Here is a 12,786-nt window from a genome sequence, read left to right on the forward strand (position 1 = left end):
TCCCTCTCTTATAAAAGGTCGCGTATTGAGGCACGCTGTCACGCACGCACGCATGCCTGTACGCACGAACACACACAGACACGTACGGACGTGCACAAACCCAGCTCTTTCGGATTTCGTTGGCTGTTATTTCCACAGAAGAGCAGCGCCTGCAGCCCTTCAACTAGAGAGATTTAGAATTACGCTTCGGTATTAAATTGACTGTTACCTAGGAAAGCTTACGAAGTAGCTGCTTAAGAGCTCTAGTTCCACGCGCCAAAAGTCGACAAGGGGTGACTTTCGACTTGTTAATTTTAAACGAAGCCAAGCAAAAATCGCGCTTTCAAGTACATAGTTGGCTTTTCTTGAAATAAATTCAACGTAACATTGCAAAAAAGCAGTCCATAATTCTTAAGGGTGTCGTAGGATGAACGCACATAACAACGTGCGCACCTGTGCGCACGTTGTGCGTTTCTTCTTGGCTCTTGTGCGAAAAGGGAAAAACAAGAAAGGAGGAGCGAAATTAAGCACTTTCTTAGGCACTGCGTCGCACTGCTTAATCTATAAAGACTCCAGGTGTACTTTTACACTTGACGTGAATGAGTGAACGAGAACGGTGAGGGAGTAAATGAAAAGCTCCGCTTGTAGTACACACTTGTAGTACACAACAATGGTTTCCTCTTTTCCTCCTCTAAAAAAGACACTGGGTTACCCTGCAGGCGAGCCAGCTGTTTCCGCCAAGCATACCAACCCTGTCATGGCGTCCGATACGTCACCGGTTTAGTTTTCAAATATGCAATATGACGTCAAGAGAAAATCTTCCCTTTTGATGCTGGTTTCCTCCTCGTAAGAAAAGCGCCTAAAACTCTGAAAAACAAAATTTCTGAATCTCATACTGAAGTTGATGTCAAAAGTATATCGACGTTTCATGAAGTTGTTCTCGTAAATCAAAGCGCTTAAAATTCTTTAAAAAATTTCTGCACGTTGACTGATGTGTTTCCACTTGTGACCACAATTAACTGCCAGACGTGGCATTTTTCACCGTGGTGTTCTTTTACCGATTCGTAATCTTGTACGTTAAAGCAACAGTCAATTAGATATTTTAGATTTTGGTATAAACTTTATGTAAGAAATTTGTTATATATTTTTCTCCGAGCCATCTGCTCCGCGAGAGGCGAGTGTAAGTGAGCAGCATTAATGGCTAGCGAGTGTGATGTGTGAAGGACTTCGGGAAAGCGCATTTACTGCTTTGTGCAAATGCGAGTGACGTAAAAGGGAATGGCACTATTAGCAGAGTGAGCCCTCGGGATAGCGAAGTCATAAAGACCGAAAACTGACTTCGTTATAAGCGACCCTTGGAGAAAAGCATGGTTTACTCGCTATCTACACGTTGCAACGGGGGACACACGAAACACTCCGGATAAGCGCGGTTTCGATTACAGCGATCTTCTTATAACGAAACTCTCACCTATGAGCACGTTTGTATGACCACGAATGCATATATTACTGGTACGTGCATTGCGGTGTTTCATGTTTTGTTTCTGCCGCGCTTTCTTCTAATGCTGCGAATTCTTTGCAGAAAAAGGGTGTCACTGGAGCTACGCCCACGGCGGTAAGCGGATGTTTTAAACATTTCAACCTTACTTGTGTATTACGCCGAATACAAATTTGTGCCGAGATTTAACGACATGAGTTTACACTGCGACTTGACATCACGGATAGCCATTCAATTGGTGTATGTGTTTCTCTTCTGTTTATTGTGCTCACAAACCCAAGACGAATGTATTTAATTGGTTAGGCACACGTTGACATCTTGGTCAGTCTGTCCGTCCGTACACCCATTCATCTGTCAGTCTGTCCATGTTTCCGGTCACTGGGAAAAATCGAGCTCACTTTTTATGTGTGGAAAACGGGGGGCACTACCGATGAAGTCCAGCATGAAAGATGACTGCGAGGTATCCACAGGAAGGAAATCTGTTTGGATTGATCGTCACCGTGACGTAGGCAATGCCGTCATCGGAGGCGGTGATGGATGGGGTTCCGTATACAATAAATGAGCGGTGGCAGAGGCGACGCTGTGCCAAAATAAACAAATGGGGTCTCCTTCGGAACTTCTCTATTTTGAAATGGTTGTGCACGAAATCCCGCTACTTGAAATGCCCAGGACGTCTGCACCGCGCCGGAAGCCCCACTTGTTATGCCAGGTTTTGGAGAGCTCCGGGCTCATAAGCTGGTGACACAGTTTCTCCGCGCCGACTTCTCCGCTCCGAAAGATGCGCTGTGTATGTCCCGTAATCTTAATAAGACATCACGGTATTGTACATGTATTTTTTACGCGTTGTTTATTTTATAAGCAGGATATGAAAAGAGTCAAAAAATTAGGAAAGCTTCGAACTAGTGGCGAGAAGACTGAGCCAGCAGCGAATCTGGCATCCCCACCTTGCTTATTCGTGGTTCGGCTAAGCTTGTACATGATGACGCTTGGAGACTAGGCCACGTTTTCTGTGGTTATGCTTTCAGGCTGGATCGAATTTTCTGAATGGTTTCGTCGTTAGCCCTTAAATAGAAATTAACACTCTGTCATTACGCTATGTACAATGCACGCGTGCGCACTGGCTTTGCGGTGAAGCTACAAGAGAAGTGGATGGCTCAGCGGGACGAGCATTTGTTCAAAAATTTTGAACTCGTTGCATTTTGTCTTGGTGGCCCTTTCACGCGTGATAATGTCGGTAGAAACTCGCTTCATATGGTGCTTTTTTTTTGTTGGCTGGGCACAGGAGCGTCCAAGTGGGCCACAATGAAGTGCATCAGCAACAACCAGTGCGGCGGTCGGCACCAGTCGCCGGTGGCACTGACGACGCCCGCCACGGCCGAGCCTCCGCGCCTGACGCTGCCCACGTCCCTAAACACGACGACGAAGTACACAGTTACCGACACCGGTCACGCTAGTGAGTCGAGTCGCAGGTTTTTTATCATGCCGTGGCCACTCGACCTCTTCTTACCATGATAATTTAGGTAGGTCAGAATTTGGAGCCCATGTGACACGAGCCACTCTCTTAATTTAAATGGTAGATCTCGGAGTGGACTACGCGCCCGTGGAAATCAAATGCACAGAAAGCTCAAGTTGTCACTGATGCTCCAAGTCAACGAATGGAAGGCATTCTCGTATACTCTGTTTCTTCATCCGTGTTTTTTGTTGCGCTTTAGATCATGGCAACTATTCACCAACTAGTTCAGCAGGAGGTTCTTCTCAGCTACATAGGCAGATATACGACTAAGTCGACACGTTCGGTGGAAGAATGCAAAAAATATCCTTCTTTCCCTGGAAGTGCCTTGCAAAAGTATGTCGTTGTTCAGTGTATATCTTTATTCTCCAAGTATTGTTCCCGTAGCCTCAAGGTGGGCTGTATCTTGCTCGCCTAAATTCTTTGGGAAAGAAACAAGGGTGGAAATGAATTACGAAATCGGTCGCCCGAGAAATGGAAACAATGCTATCATAACATCAAAACAATTAAGTCATCCCGAGTGAGCTTCTGTCTGTGCCCGTGCAGTACTCATTAAAGTCGACGACGAGGACTACCAGTGGACCGTGGCGGACAATGAGACCGACCCGCCCACGAACTACAAACTCGTCCAGTTCCACTTCCACCTCGGCACGGACGACCACACAGGCTCCGAGCACACGCTCGACGGAAAGGCGTATCCACTCGAGGTACGGGGAAGAGCGAGCATGAGAGACGCATCGAAAGAAGACGTTCCTGATACTGATAGAATAATGCACCAAAGCTGAGAACCCCGTGGTAACCAGATGATGCTTGCAACATGGCGATAGAGACAAATGCGAGAAACAGCGGGGAAAAGTAATGAACAATGCCACCCAGCCATCTTTACCCTCACGCCAGGGGTAAACCGGTAATTATGAGATAACCGCCGTTGCGCGCCTAATATAGCCGTCTGCTGAAACTATTACATAAGTTTCTGGACAGACATAAGAGAAGATGACGATGATGATGCTTAGTGGTCTCTCCTTTTGTAATGAGGCGGTGTTTCACACTGCCCTTAGTAGTAACGCAGCGCCACCATGTGGGTGAGCTACTTTAATTTTTATATTGACACAAGTTTCAGGTTTCTTTGGTGGCCAGTAATGTCAAAACGCTGTTGCCTTTTGGCGCGGGTACTCTTGTTCAATCTTTTGCCAAGGAGTGGCAGCTATTTTGTAGCAGATGGTAGAGGCATTGTTGTACTAGTTTACATCGATTTCTTTTGATCGAAAAAGCCTACTTTACAGAGCCAGCTTTTACGCTTGTTCAACGCGTCCTTGTACCGTACCAATGCAGGTACACTTGGTGCACATGGATGCCCGGTACGCGACCTTCAAAGAAGCAATTCGAAATCGTGGCGGCGTCGCTGTCCTGGCGGCGCTGTTCGCGGCAGTAAGTCATTGGCTTTCAGTGTGTGCCAGGAAGGAATATATATATATATATATATATATATATATATATATATATATATAATTTAAGCGCCGGTTAGGGCCACAACGCCAAAGGAATATGCCTCCGGACAATCCCCCAGTAGTTGTACACAAACGCTATGTGCCAAATACTAGCAGAAGGGTATGCGCCAGTGGACTGGTACTTCGCAGGCTTGTCTTCCACACGCAGTTATGCTTCATCATCGTCATTAGTTCTCTATCATCATCAACGTCCGTCTTCGTTGTTCTTTGGTGCTCGCTCCCTGTCACGTAAGACAAGGTTCGCCTAATGAAGACGTCCCCCAATACTCCTGGTGCGTGCCTTACAGTATATATAAATAAATAAATAAATAAATAAATATATATATATATATATATATATATATATATATATATATATATATATATATATATATATATATATATATATATATATATATATATATATATATATATATATATATGGCAAAACACTTGGTTGCAGACACTTGGAAAACACTGAACAAGGGTTTTATTGTTCCCAACAATTGCGAAAGGAGAAGCTTTCTTCTTCAGGGGTTATTTTAATAACCCCTGAAAAAGAAAGAAAAGAAAAAGAAAGAAACCCCTGAAAAGTGAAGCAGATAAAGAATTTGGAAAGAAAGTGGAGAAAAAATGCCCGCCAGGTGGGATCCGAACCCACGACCTCCAGAATACCGGTCTGGTGCGATAATCACTACGCTACCGGCGGGGCTATTTTTCCCCTCCACTTTCTGGGGTATTTATGTCAATGTAATTTTTTCCTGTGCTTGGGGGTGGTAGCCAGCGCCAGTCCGACTTCTCGGGGTGAAGGGGACCTTCATTTTAACCCCCGGGCCGTGACTCGAGTGTCTACGCCATGTCGAGAGTGGTCGACCAGCGTTGAACACTCTTAAGCTTCCTATGGCATCAAGACTGCCAGAACAGAGGCCCTCGCTATGCATGTAGCGAATCAGAATAGGAAAAGAGGGGCTCGTTGAAAATAAGACAGAAATAAAGCTTGGCAGTCAAGAAAACCTCGGAAAGCAAAGGGGAGGATATGGTAGGTCATTGAAACAGATTGAAACCCACCGGTTCTTTTATGGGTACAGGCGTCCTTGTCAAGTGCGGACCCTTGAAAGGGAAATTCACGCCTGGAAAGCTGCCTTACACTTGCACGGGGCCCCTGACCATTGTCCATCGAGCGGGGCATCCCGGCCTTCTACAACACAGCATTGCCGGGGGTTGAATGAGTCTGGTGGCATGTCCTGCCACAGGGGTTACCAGTTGAGCGTCCACTGTGGCTGTGGAAGGCACCATGTGCATTCGTGCGCCTTGGTGGCGCCGGGAACATACCGGTAAAATAGCTACAAACTACTCCCCGGCCTGGCACTCGACCCTTGTGTGGGACTACAACGCTTGGGAAGTTCACCCGGATTGCACAGGAAATCGTCCCTATGGAAAGGGGCGGCTACAAAAACGCAGCATAATGGCCTATCCTATCCTACCCGTATATGCATTAAATACGTCATTTAGGGGCTTTCATTACTTTGGTCTCCTTGATTCCCTCATTTTTCAAGGTTTCAGGCACACTGGCCGTGTTTACTGATTCAAACGCTTTTTAATGGTCTAAAATGTCGTGTAAAGGGGCTTTCGAAACTCCCGGGGGTTTTCTGTCATTTTACTGACGTCATTGACGACGTGGCTGTGGTCCATTGTTGAGTATTCTTTCAGAAGCACTGCTGTCTGTGTTGTCAGGAATGTGAGCTGTCACTTATGCGGTTAACAATTACATTGGTAAACAGTTTGCATACAACTGAAAGTGGACGAATGCGTTTGTGATTCTCAAGTTCTTTGGCATATCCCATCTTGTGAAAGAGAATTATATGGATGTTTTTTCCAGTCTGTCTGCCCTATGGTCGTCCTTATGCATTCTGAAAATATTGCACAAAGCTTTTCCAGTACCATATTTATCCCTCCTTTAAAAGGTTTAATGACATGTCATCGTCACGTGCAGCTTTTCATGCCTGAGAGAGGATTTTCAACTTCCTCTTTAGTCACTAGTTGGACATTGCAAGCTAAGCTTGTACCCTCTGTAGTTTCTCCTTGTCTAACTTCGCTAGCATAGAGCCTCCCGTAGAATAGTTCTGCTACGTTAATTATCTCGTACATGTGCGGATTGCTTCCCTCCTCGTCTCTGATTGCGTTCATTCTGTGTTTGCCTTTAGCTAGCTTCCGCTTTGTTGCGTTTGATCTTCCCCTTATTTTCAGCGCATTGCCAATCACCGCCTAGCTGAACGCACAGATGTCGTTAGTTTTACTTCAGTTATTCAGGTTCGATAGCTCTGCTAATTCAGTTTGATTCGCCGTACTCGAAACTTTCATGTCCTCAAGTTTCGCAACAAGTTCCTACATTTTCTGAGTTAGTTTTTTATTATGTTTGTTTTTTATTATGTTTCCTACATGCTGTATCTCCCGTAGCTGCTGCTTGATCATGTGATTGCCCTTCTCAGGTTGTTATCTGACCTCTCTACAAAGCGACGTTAGGTTGCCTTAGTGTCAAGAGCTTAAGGCAACCTTGCAACCTTCTTCCAGATGCGAGAAAAAGCATCATTATCAAACACATTTTTTACATTATATTTACAATTTTATATTTAAATTCTCATTATAATTAGCGCACTTATATTTGATATTTTCACACATGTATCTCATTTTCCAAACACTAGCCGCTTTTAGTGCTGAGATCATTCCTTAAACACTGGGCACTCAGGACAGTGTGTTGGCGGAGGGGTCACTAGTCACAAAAAACCTGTGAGCTAAGTGCCAATCGTTTCATCAAGCTTGTTATGTCTTTGCAGAATCTAACAAGTTACCACTCCTGAAAAAAAATTTTGTACGCTAGCTCCCAACAGTCTTCTGTCCGTCTTCAGTGCGTAAGAATGAGATGCTTATTTCACGCTGGAGCACTGTGTTCCTTAATGCGTTCAACTCGCTTTGTGCCGCAGGGTGCTGAGAGCAACCCAGAGGATGCACTGGAGCCCCTAGTGAAAAAGCTGACAACACCGCAGGTATCTAACACCTTCACTTTTCTCTTGCTGTTGCTCGTATGAAGTACTGGGGGTCAAACACCGCCTTCGGTTAGGAAGACTGGTAGAACGATTGTCAACGAAGCAGGAATTGAGCCACATTAAACGCGGACAAGACAAAATTCGATTCTCGAGGACTGGTGTACTGAGGTGTGTACTTGAACTTCCTCCGAGATTCTTCTCCTACGCCCAAGTGCTCGTTGTAGTATAAAGCCACTAAGGCAGGCTTGATAGCTACAAATCCAGAGAGCAGCCGTGGTCTTACGTATTCTCTAATTCGTAACGGTTGCACCACGCAGTCTAGCACTGCACACGAAGTTTCAAACTGAACGGTGTATCGATTCCTGTATTAAAAGAACAAAAGAACAAAAGGTTTTTTTGTGTAGAGTTCGAAGGAAAACTCAGATTCATTCCACAATTTGAACAATTGAAATTTAGATGGTTGAAGGCAATGGACATTCTCAAATGACTTTCACAGCACACCTATGGTGCGTACAATGAAATTGTGCTGCGATGTTTTGCTTGATTTGTCGCGTTGTGGCTGAACTAAGCTAGTGTGGTGTGTTGGTCAGCTCTGAAAACAGCATTAAATGTATTCAACCTAGGGCTGCACCAGGGGCTTCACCTTGGATGCAGCACTTCCCGCTCTAGCCCTATGAAAAGCTGGAACTTGAGTGCTTCAGAGAGTGTACGTTTAATTGCAACATGTTTTCAAAAATTTCTTAATGCTAACGTTCCTGATAAATCCGCCGTTAATGATACATGCTCACTGCAACTCTTTATAAATCGTCTAATTATTGCTATTCTTCAAACAAAGATCATTAAAAAAACAAAGATCACCATCTTTTTTCTGCAGCAAAAGGCTCGCAGCATTTGTAACCCGCGCGTTTCTTGTGTTCCGTGAGGCATCGTTGCATTGGAAATGTGGCTGCTTACTCCTGGAAGCCTTCGAAAGTGTGGATAGAATGAGCGGAGAGAATTTTTCACAAATTGGTTATCATTGTAGTCGGGACAAAGTAGCCGTTTTAATGGAGCCAACTCGTATTCTGTCTTCGTGGCCCCTTCGAAGCACTGCTCGAAAGGGTCCATTGTGTGCTCCTTGTGCGAGTAAGACGCTGTAACGAGCTTCGACCTGCCGTTCGCTGCCGAAACAGGAGACAGAGGGGACCGAGTTGGACCTTGAGAAGTTTTTCGGTGGGCTCGAAGATCCCGACTACCTGTCGTACACCGGCTCCCTCACAACACCTCCATGCACAGAAGGCGTCAAGTGGTTCGTTTTCAAGCAGAAAGCCATCGTGAAGACCGAAACGGCAAGACATCTTATTCCACGTGCATGCGTCATATGTGAACGGAGCAGCAGTATGTTTGTGGTGCACGTAAACAAAAATAGGCCGCCTAGCTGCTCATCCAAACATGTGCAAACATGGAATGTATTGTGGTACCAAGACCAAGTCCTGGGCTTAGTCGGTGGCCGAAGTCCATGTAGGGATAGTTGCATTAGAGAGGATTGGCCTGGGCGTACATGAATGCGTGTATTTGGGCTCTATGCGGAAATGGTATCAGTGAAATGGCAGTTTTAATGGTAATTAGAGTCAAACATCAACAAAACGAAACGTTTATACGAACTATCTAATACTTTGGTGGAGTTTACACTAACTTGTTTCGGTAGCAGCTGGTTGTCAAAATTTTCATGCGGTATCTTGTACTGCTGTCGTGAATGTACTCTCGGGCCACGGAACTTAATAGCAAAATTGGCTTTTGCATCCTTGCGCCCCTGGGCAGTAAGGAATACAAAACATTTGTTGAACTGGCCCACAAGGTAGCAAACTGTTTTGTTTCGTTGGGAGCATGGCGGCCGTGCCCTCTTCCCCAAAAATGTGGCGGGACGGGGGCGGGGGCTTAGCTAAACAACGCCATTAACTCTGCCTAAAGTAATAAATACAACTGGCCATTATTTTTCTGTCGAAAGCTACGCACCAACCTTACCCGGCTTTGATGTATCGTCACGTCGCAACGATCAGCCATTTTGCAATGTCCCTGAAGGAGCAGAAAAATCAACAAAATAACCTCTGGTCACGTCTACTTCTGTTATTTTTCTTTCTGAATGGGTTCTGTGTTTTGGTTCCTAAGACATTTTACGTTTTGCTTTTCTTTTTACCTTTTTTTATGTTTTCTCTGACGTTCATTTTATGTCAAATTATTGCCATATTTATTGGACTACGCTAGAATAAAATCACACGCTATACTACTTCGTTCTTTTACCAAAGTTTAGTTTATAACTGGTCTTCCAGTTATCACACCCCCTTAGTTGGCGCCAAGTCAACATACTGGCTATTTTTACTGTACTGGTCAACGCACTGGCTACCTGCATGAGTGCATCTGATTGCAGCACTGCCATTTAAAGGGGTAGTGACACCAATTTTTGGCTTGATAATTTCGCACAGTTCGCTTCCTTTACTCAACAGAATACCCTGGCTGAAATATCAGGGGCCTGCGGACGGGAAGAACATACTTTAATTGGATCGCGCTTATCACGCTGACGGGACAGCAGACGGAGCGCCACTCAGCAAATGTACATTAGCGTGACGTCATCCCGTGGTAGCCACAAAAAGTGACGCGGACAGCGCTCGTCAAAAACCCGTGACGTCACTTCACGCGCGCGAAAGGCGCGGCCACGCGAGCGGCGACTGGGTGCCGGCGCATTCCCAAAAGGGTGCACGTAGCCAGAGCTACAGGCACAACCGCTGCCCGGAAAGGCACTGTGGCAAAAATACAGTTCCACACACGGGAAAGCAAGTGATAATATACCCCGGAATCGCAACAGAAGTCGCCGTCAGGACTTTTATTGAAAGCGGTCATAGAATTTCCGCCGCAATGGTAGGCCTAGCACCTTCGGGCAGCTCAGCCGTTCAGCTCTAGCAGCGGCGCGGTCGGAGCAACGCCCCCACCAGCCTCCTCACTGTTTTGACGTCCGCACAAAGCGGTGATGTCATGCCGGAATTCTGTCATGTGCGCCTTTCGGGTTGAAAGCGCGGAAAATTGAAACAGACGACTTTCAGGCCATTCAATTGTAATTAATTATCGCCCACTGAAGTATTTAAAGTGCAGTTTCGTGTTCGCCAGACCATTAAGCAGCGATCAAAGCAATAAAAATGCGACATAAAATTTTCGTGTCAGTGCTCCTTTAAGGGGCTCTGAAGGCAAAATGCTCCTTTGTTCACTTTGAAGAAACTAGCCCTTTGTAACTCATGCAGCTGCATTCCAGACACGAAACAAGTGTTTTAGCAGAAAAACCGCGGAAAAATAAAATACTTCCAAATTTGTGAAGCCGTGATATTATATGGACAGAAGTGACGTATTATGGGCGAGCACTATAATGTTGTGTTATGTGCACGTTAAATTCCAGTTCCGATCAAACGGAAATAGAGGCCGCAATACAAACGCCAAGGCGGAGGCGAATCGCACAAACTAGAGTCTATGAAGTATAGTGAAATCACCGGAAAGTGGCTTGGGAGTTGCCACTGCTTCATTCGTTTTCAAAAAAATAGCTAAAGCGCGAATAGAAACTCACCCAACAGCACACTTTGTTAAGCATCATTTGTTTTCATTACTACCTCCATTATTTGTTCGACGTTTTTGATAAAACTGGTGCCAGTGTTTCGAAGCAAATTACATTTTTGACATGAACCAAACTTGTATTTTGTCTTCATCTGGTGTTTAAACAGTAACTCCCGGTAATTTCCGGTAAATGTGGAACTTACTGAGTGATGAAGGAAACATTTATTTTCGAACAAAATATTGGCCAAATATGAACATCTCAGTCTTAGGAAAAACAAAGTTCTGTGGTGTCTTTATGGTATTCATCATCAGCTAGCAGCGCCAAACGCAGAATCGAAGTCAAAGCCACATTTCTCTCATTGCTCTGGTTTCAGCTCGCAGAGTTCCGAAAGCACATTGCATCGCACTCAAAGAAAAACTACAGGCCGCCTCAGCCCCTACATGGACGCGTACTCAAGCACTTTCGGGCGTAGAAAACAGAATGAACTCCTGTGTGCCCTTCATCTCCCAGTTTCCTGTTCGGTTCAAGTGCCCCCACCATCACCAATTCGACGTCTACGGTACGGTCTTCCCACAGTGACTCCGGATCGTGCGATGACAAACGCGTCGGGGAAAAAAAGTGGACACGGAAGGCTCATTTAGTTAATAAATTCGGTTGTTTTTAACCTTTCCTCCGCGGAAAAATGTGCTGCAAAGATCAGCTCTCCATATATAAAGGTAAGTAAGCAGCAGTGTACGCTTTTTGGCATCAGGAGGGGATAGAAAATGTGGCCAGCCTGCTTGATCCACGAGTCCGCGAGTTTGCGTTGCTTCCAGGGCTTGGTCACCAGGGCTCGTAGGTGCTCCGGTGACAGCTCAAGCATGGTCTCCCGGTACTCAAGGGGGAGGGGAATCGGTGGACGGTGTGGTATGTGTGGGCAAGAGCCAGGATAAGTAGTAGGTGGTTTTAGTAGTAGAGGTGGTTACAGTACTGTCATATGGAGTCGTAGATGGAGAGGGGTATGTGGGGAAGCTGGTGTCGTCTTAATAGGGATGCTGTGAAGTCTGCGCCAGATCGATGCCTCGTAGGTGGAGAAGAAGGGGTCAAAGAAGGGGAAATATCGCCTCCTGGAATGCAGGAACACGGATGGCACATGTATGTGGGCTCATCAGGCAGAGGGAAAGAGCGTTGGTTTGGCTTTGCTAATTAGTGCCCGGAAGGAAATTGGCTATCCAGAAAGCCAGCCAGCTACAGGTAGCCACAGCCAGGCCACCAAGCAGTCCACTCACTCAGACTCATTTGGACTCAAACTCAGGCGTGAGTTTGAGTTTGAGTGTGCGCGAGGCTAGTGTGGCACGGTGAGTTTCAGCTTGAGTTGCTTTGAGGCCGTCTGAGTTTGAGTACGCCTGAGACCGAGTGAGTTATGAGTCTATTTTCAATTTGTGTAGATTATAAGTTCTTAGTACATTTTGAGTATGAATACATTTTGAGTTTAAGTACACTTTAAGATCTGAGTACATTTTGAGTCTGATTTCATTTTGAGTTCTGAGTACATTTTCAGTTCTGAGTACATTTTGAGTTCTGAGTACATTTTGAGATTGAGTCCGCATTCTGAGTTGTCAGTACATTTTGAGTTATGTGTACAGGTTAAGTTCTCAGTCCATATTGAGTTTGCATACATTTTGAGTTTGAGTACATTTTGAGTTCTGACGCCA

At 45.3% G+C, this 12,786-nt stretch overlaps 1 protein-coding gene across 1 annotated transcript in view; it reads left to right on the forward strand.

Annotated features, from left to right (window-relative positions):
• LOC144146310 (uncharacterized) overlaps positions 1-12,786 on the forward strand; it is an 81,246-nt gene that overhangs the window by 51,136 nt on the left and 17,324 nt on the right. The window contains exons 9-13 of the mRNA XM_077678270.1: positions 2,757-2,927; positions 3,531-3,691; positions 4,317-4,412; positions 7,453-7,515; positions 8,688-8,843. Of these exons, the coding sequence (XP_077534396.1) occupies positions 2,757-2,927; positions 3,531-3,691; positions 4,317-4,412; positions 7,453-7,515; positions 8,688-8,843 (647 nt within the window). The remainder of the gene's footprint in view (positions 1-2,756; positions 2,928-3,530; positions 3,692-4,316; positions 4,413-7,452; positions 7,516-8,687; positions 8,844-12,786) is intronic.

Source organism: Haemaphysalis longicornis, unplaced genomic scaffold, assembly GCF_048455015.1.
Source record: "Haemaphysalis longicornis isolate Haplotype H1 unplaced genomic scaffold, Haemaphysalis longicornis Haplotype H1 scaffold_7, whole genome shotgun sequence".
In the NCBI taxonomy this organism is placed as follows: Eukaryota; Metazoa; Arthropoda; class Arachnida; order Ixodida; family Ixodidae; genus Haemaphysalis; species Haemaphysalis longicornis.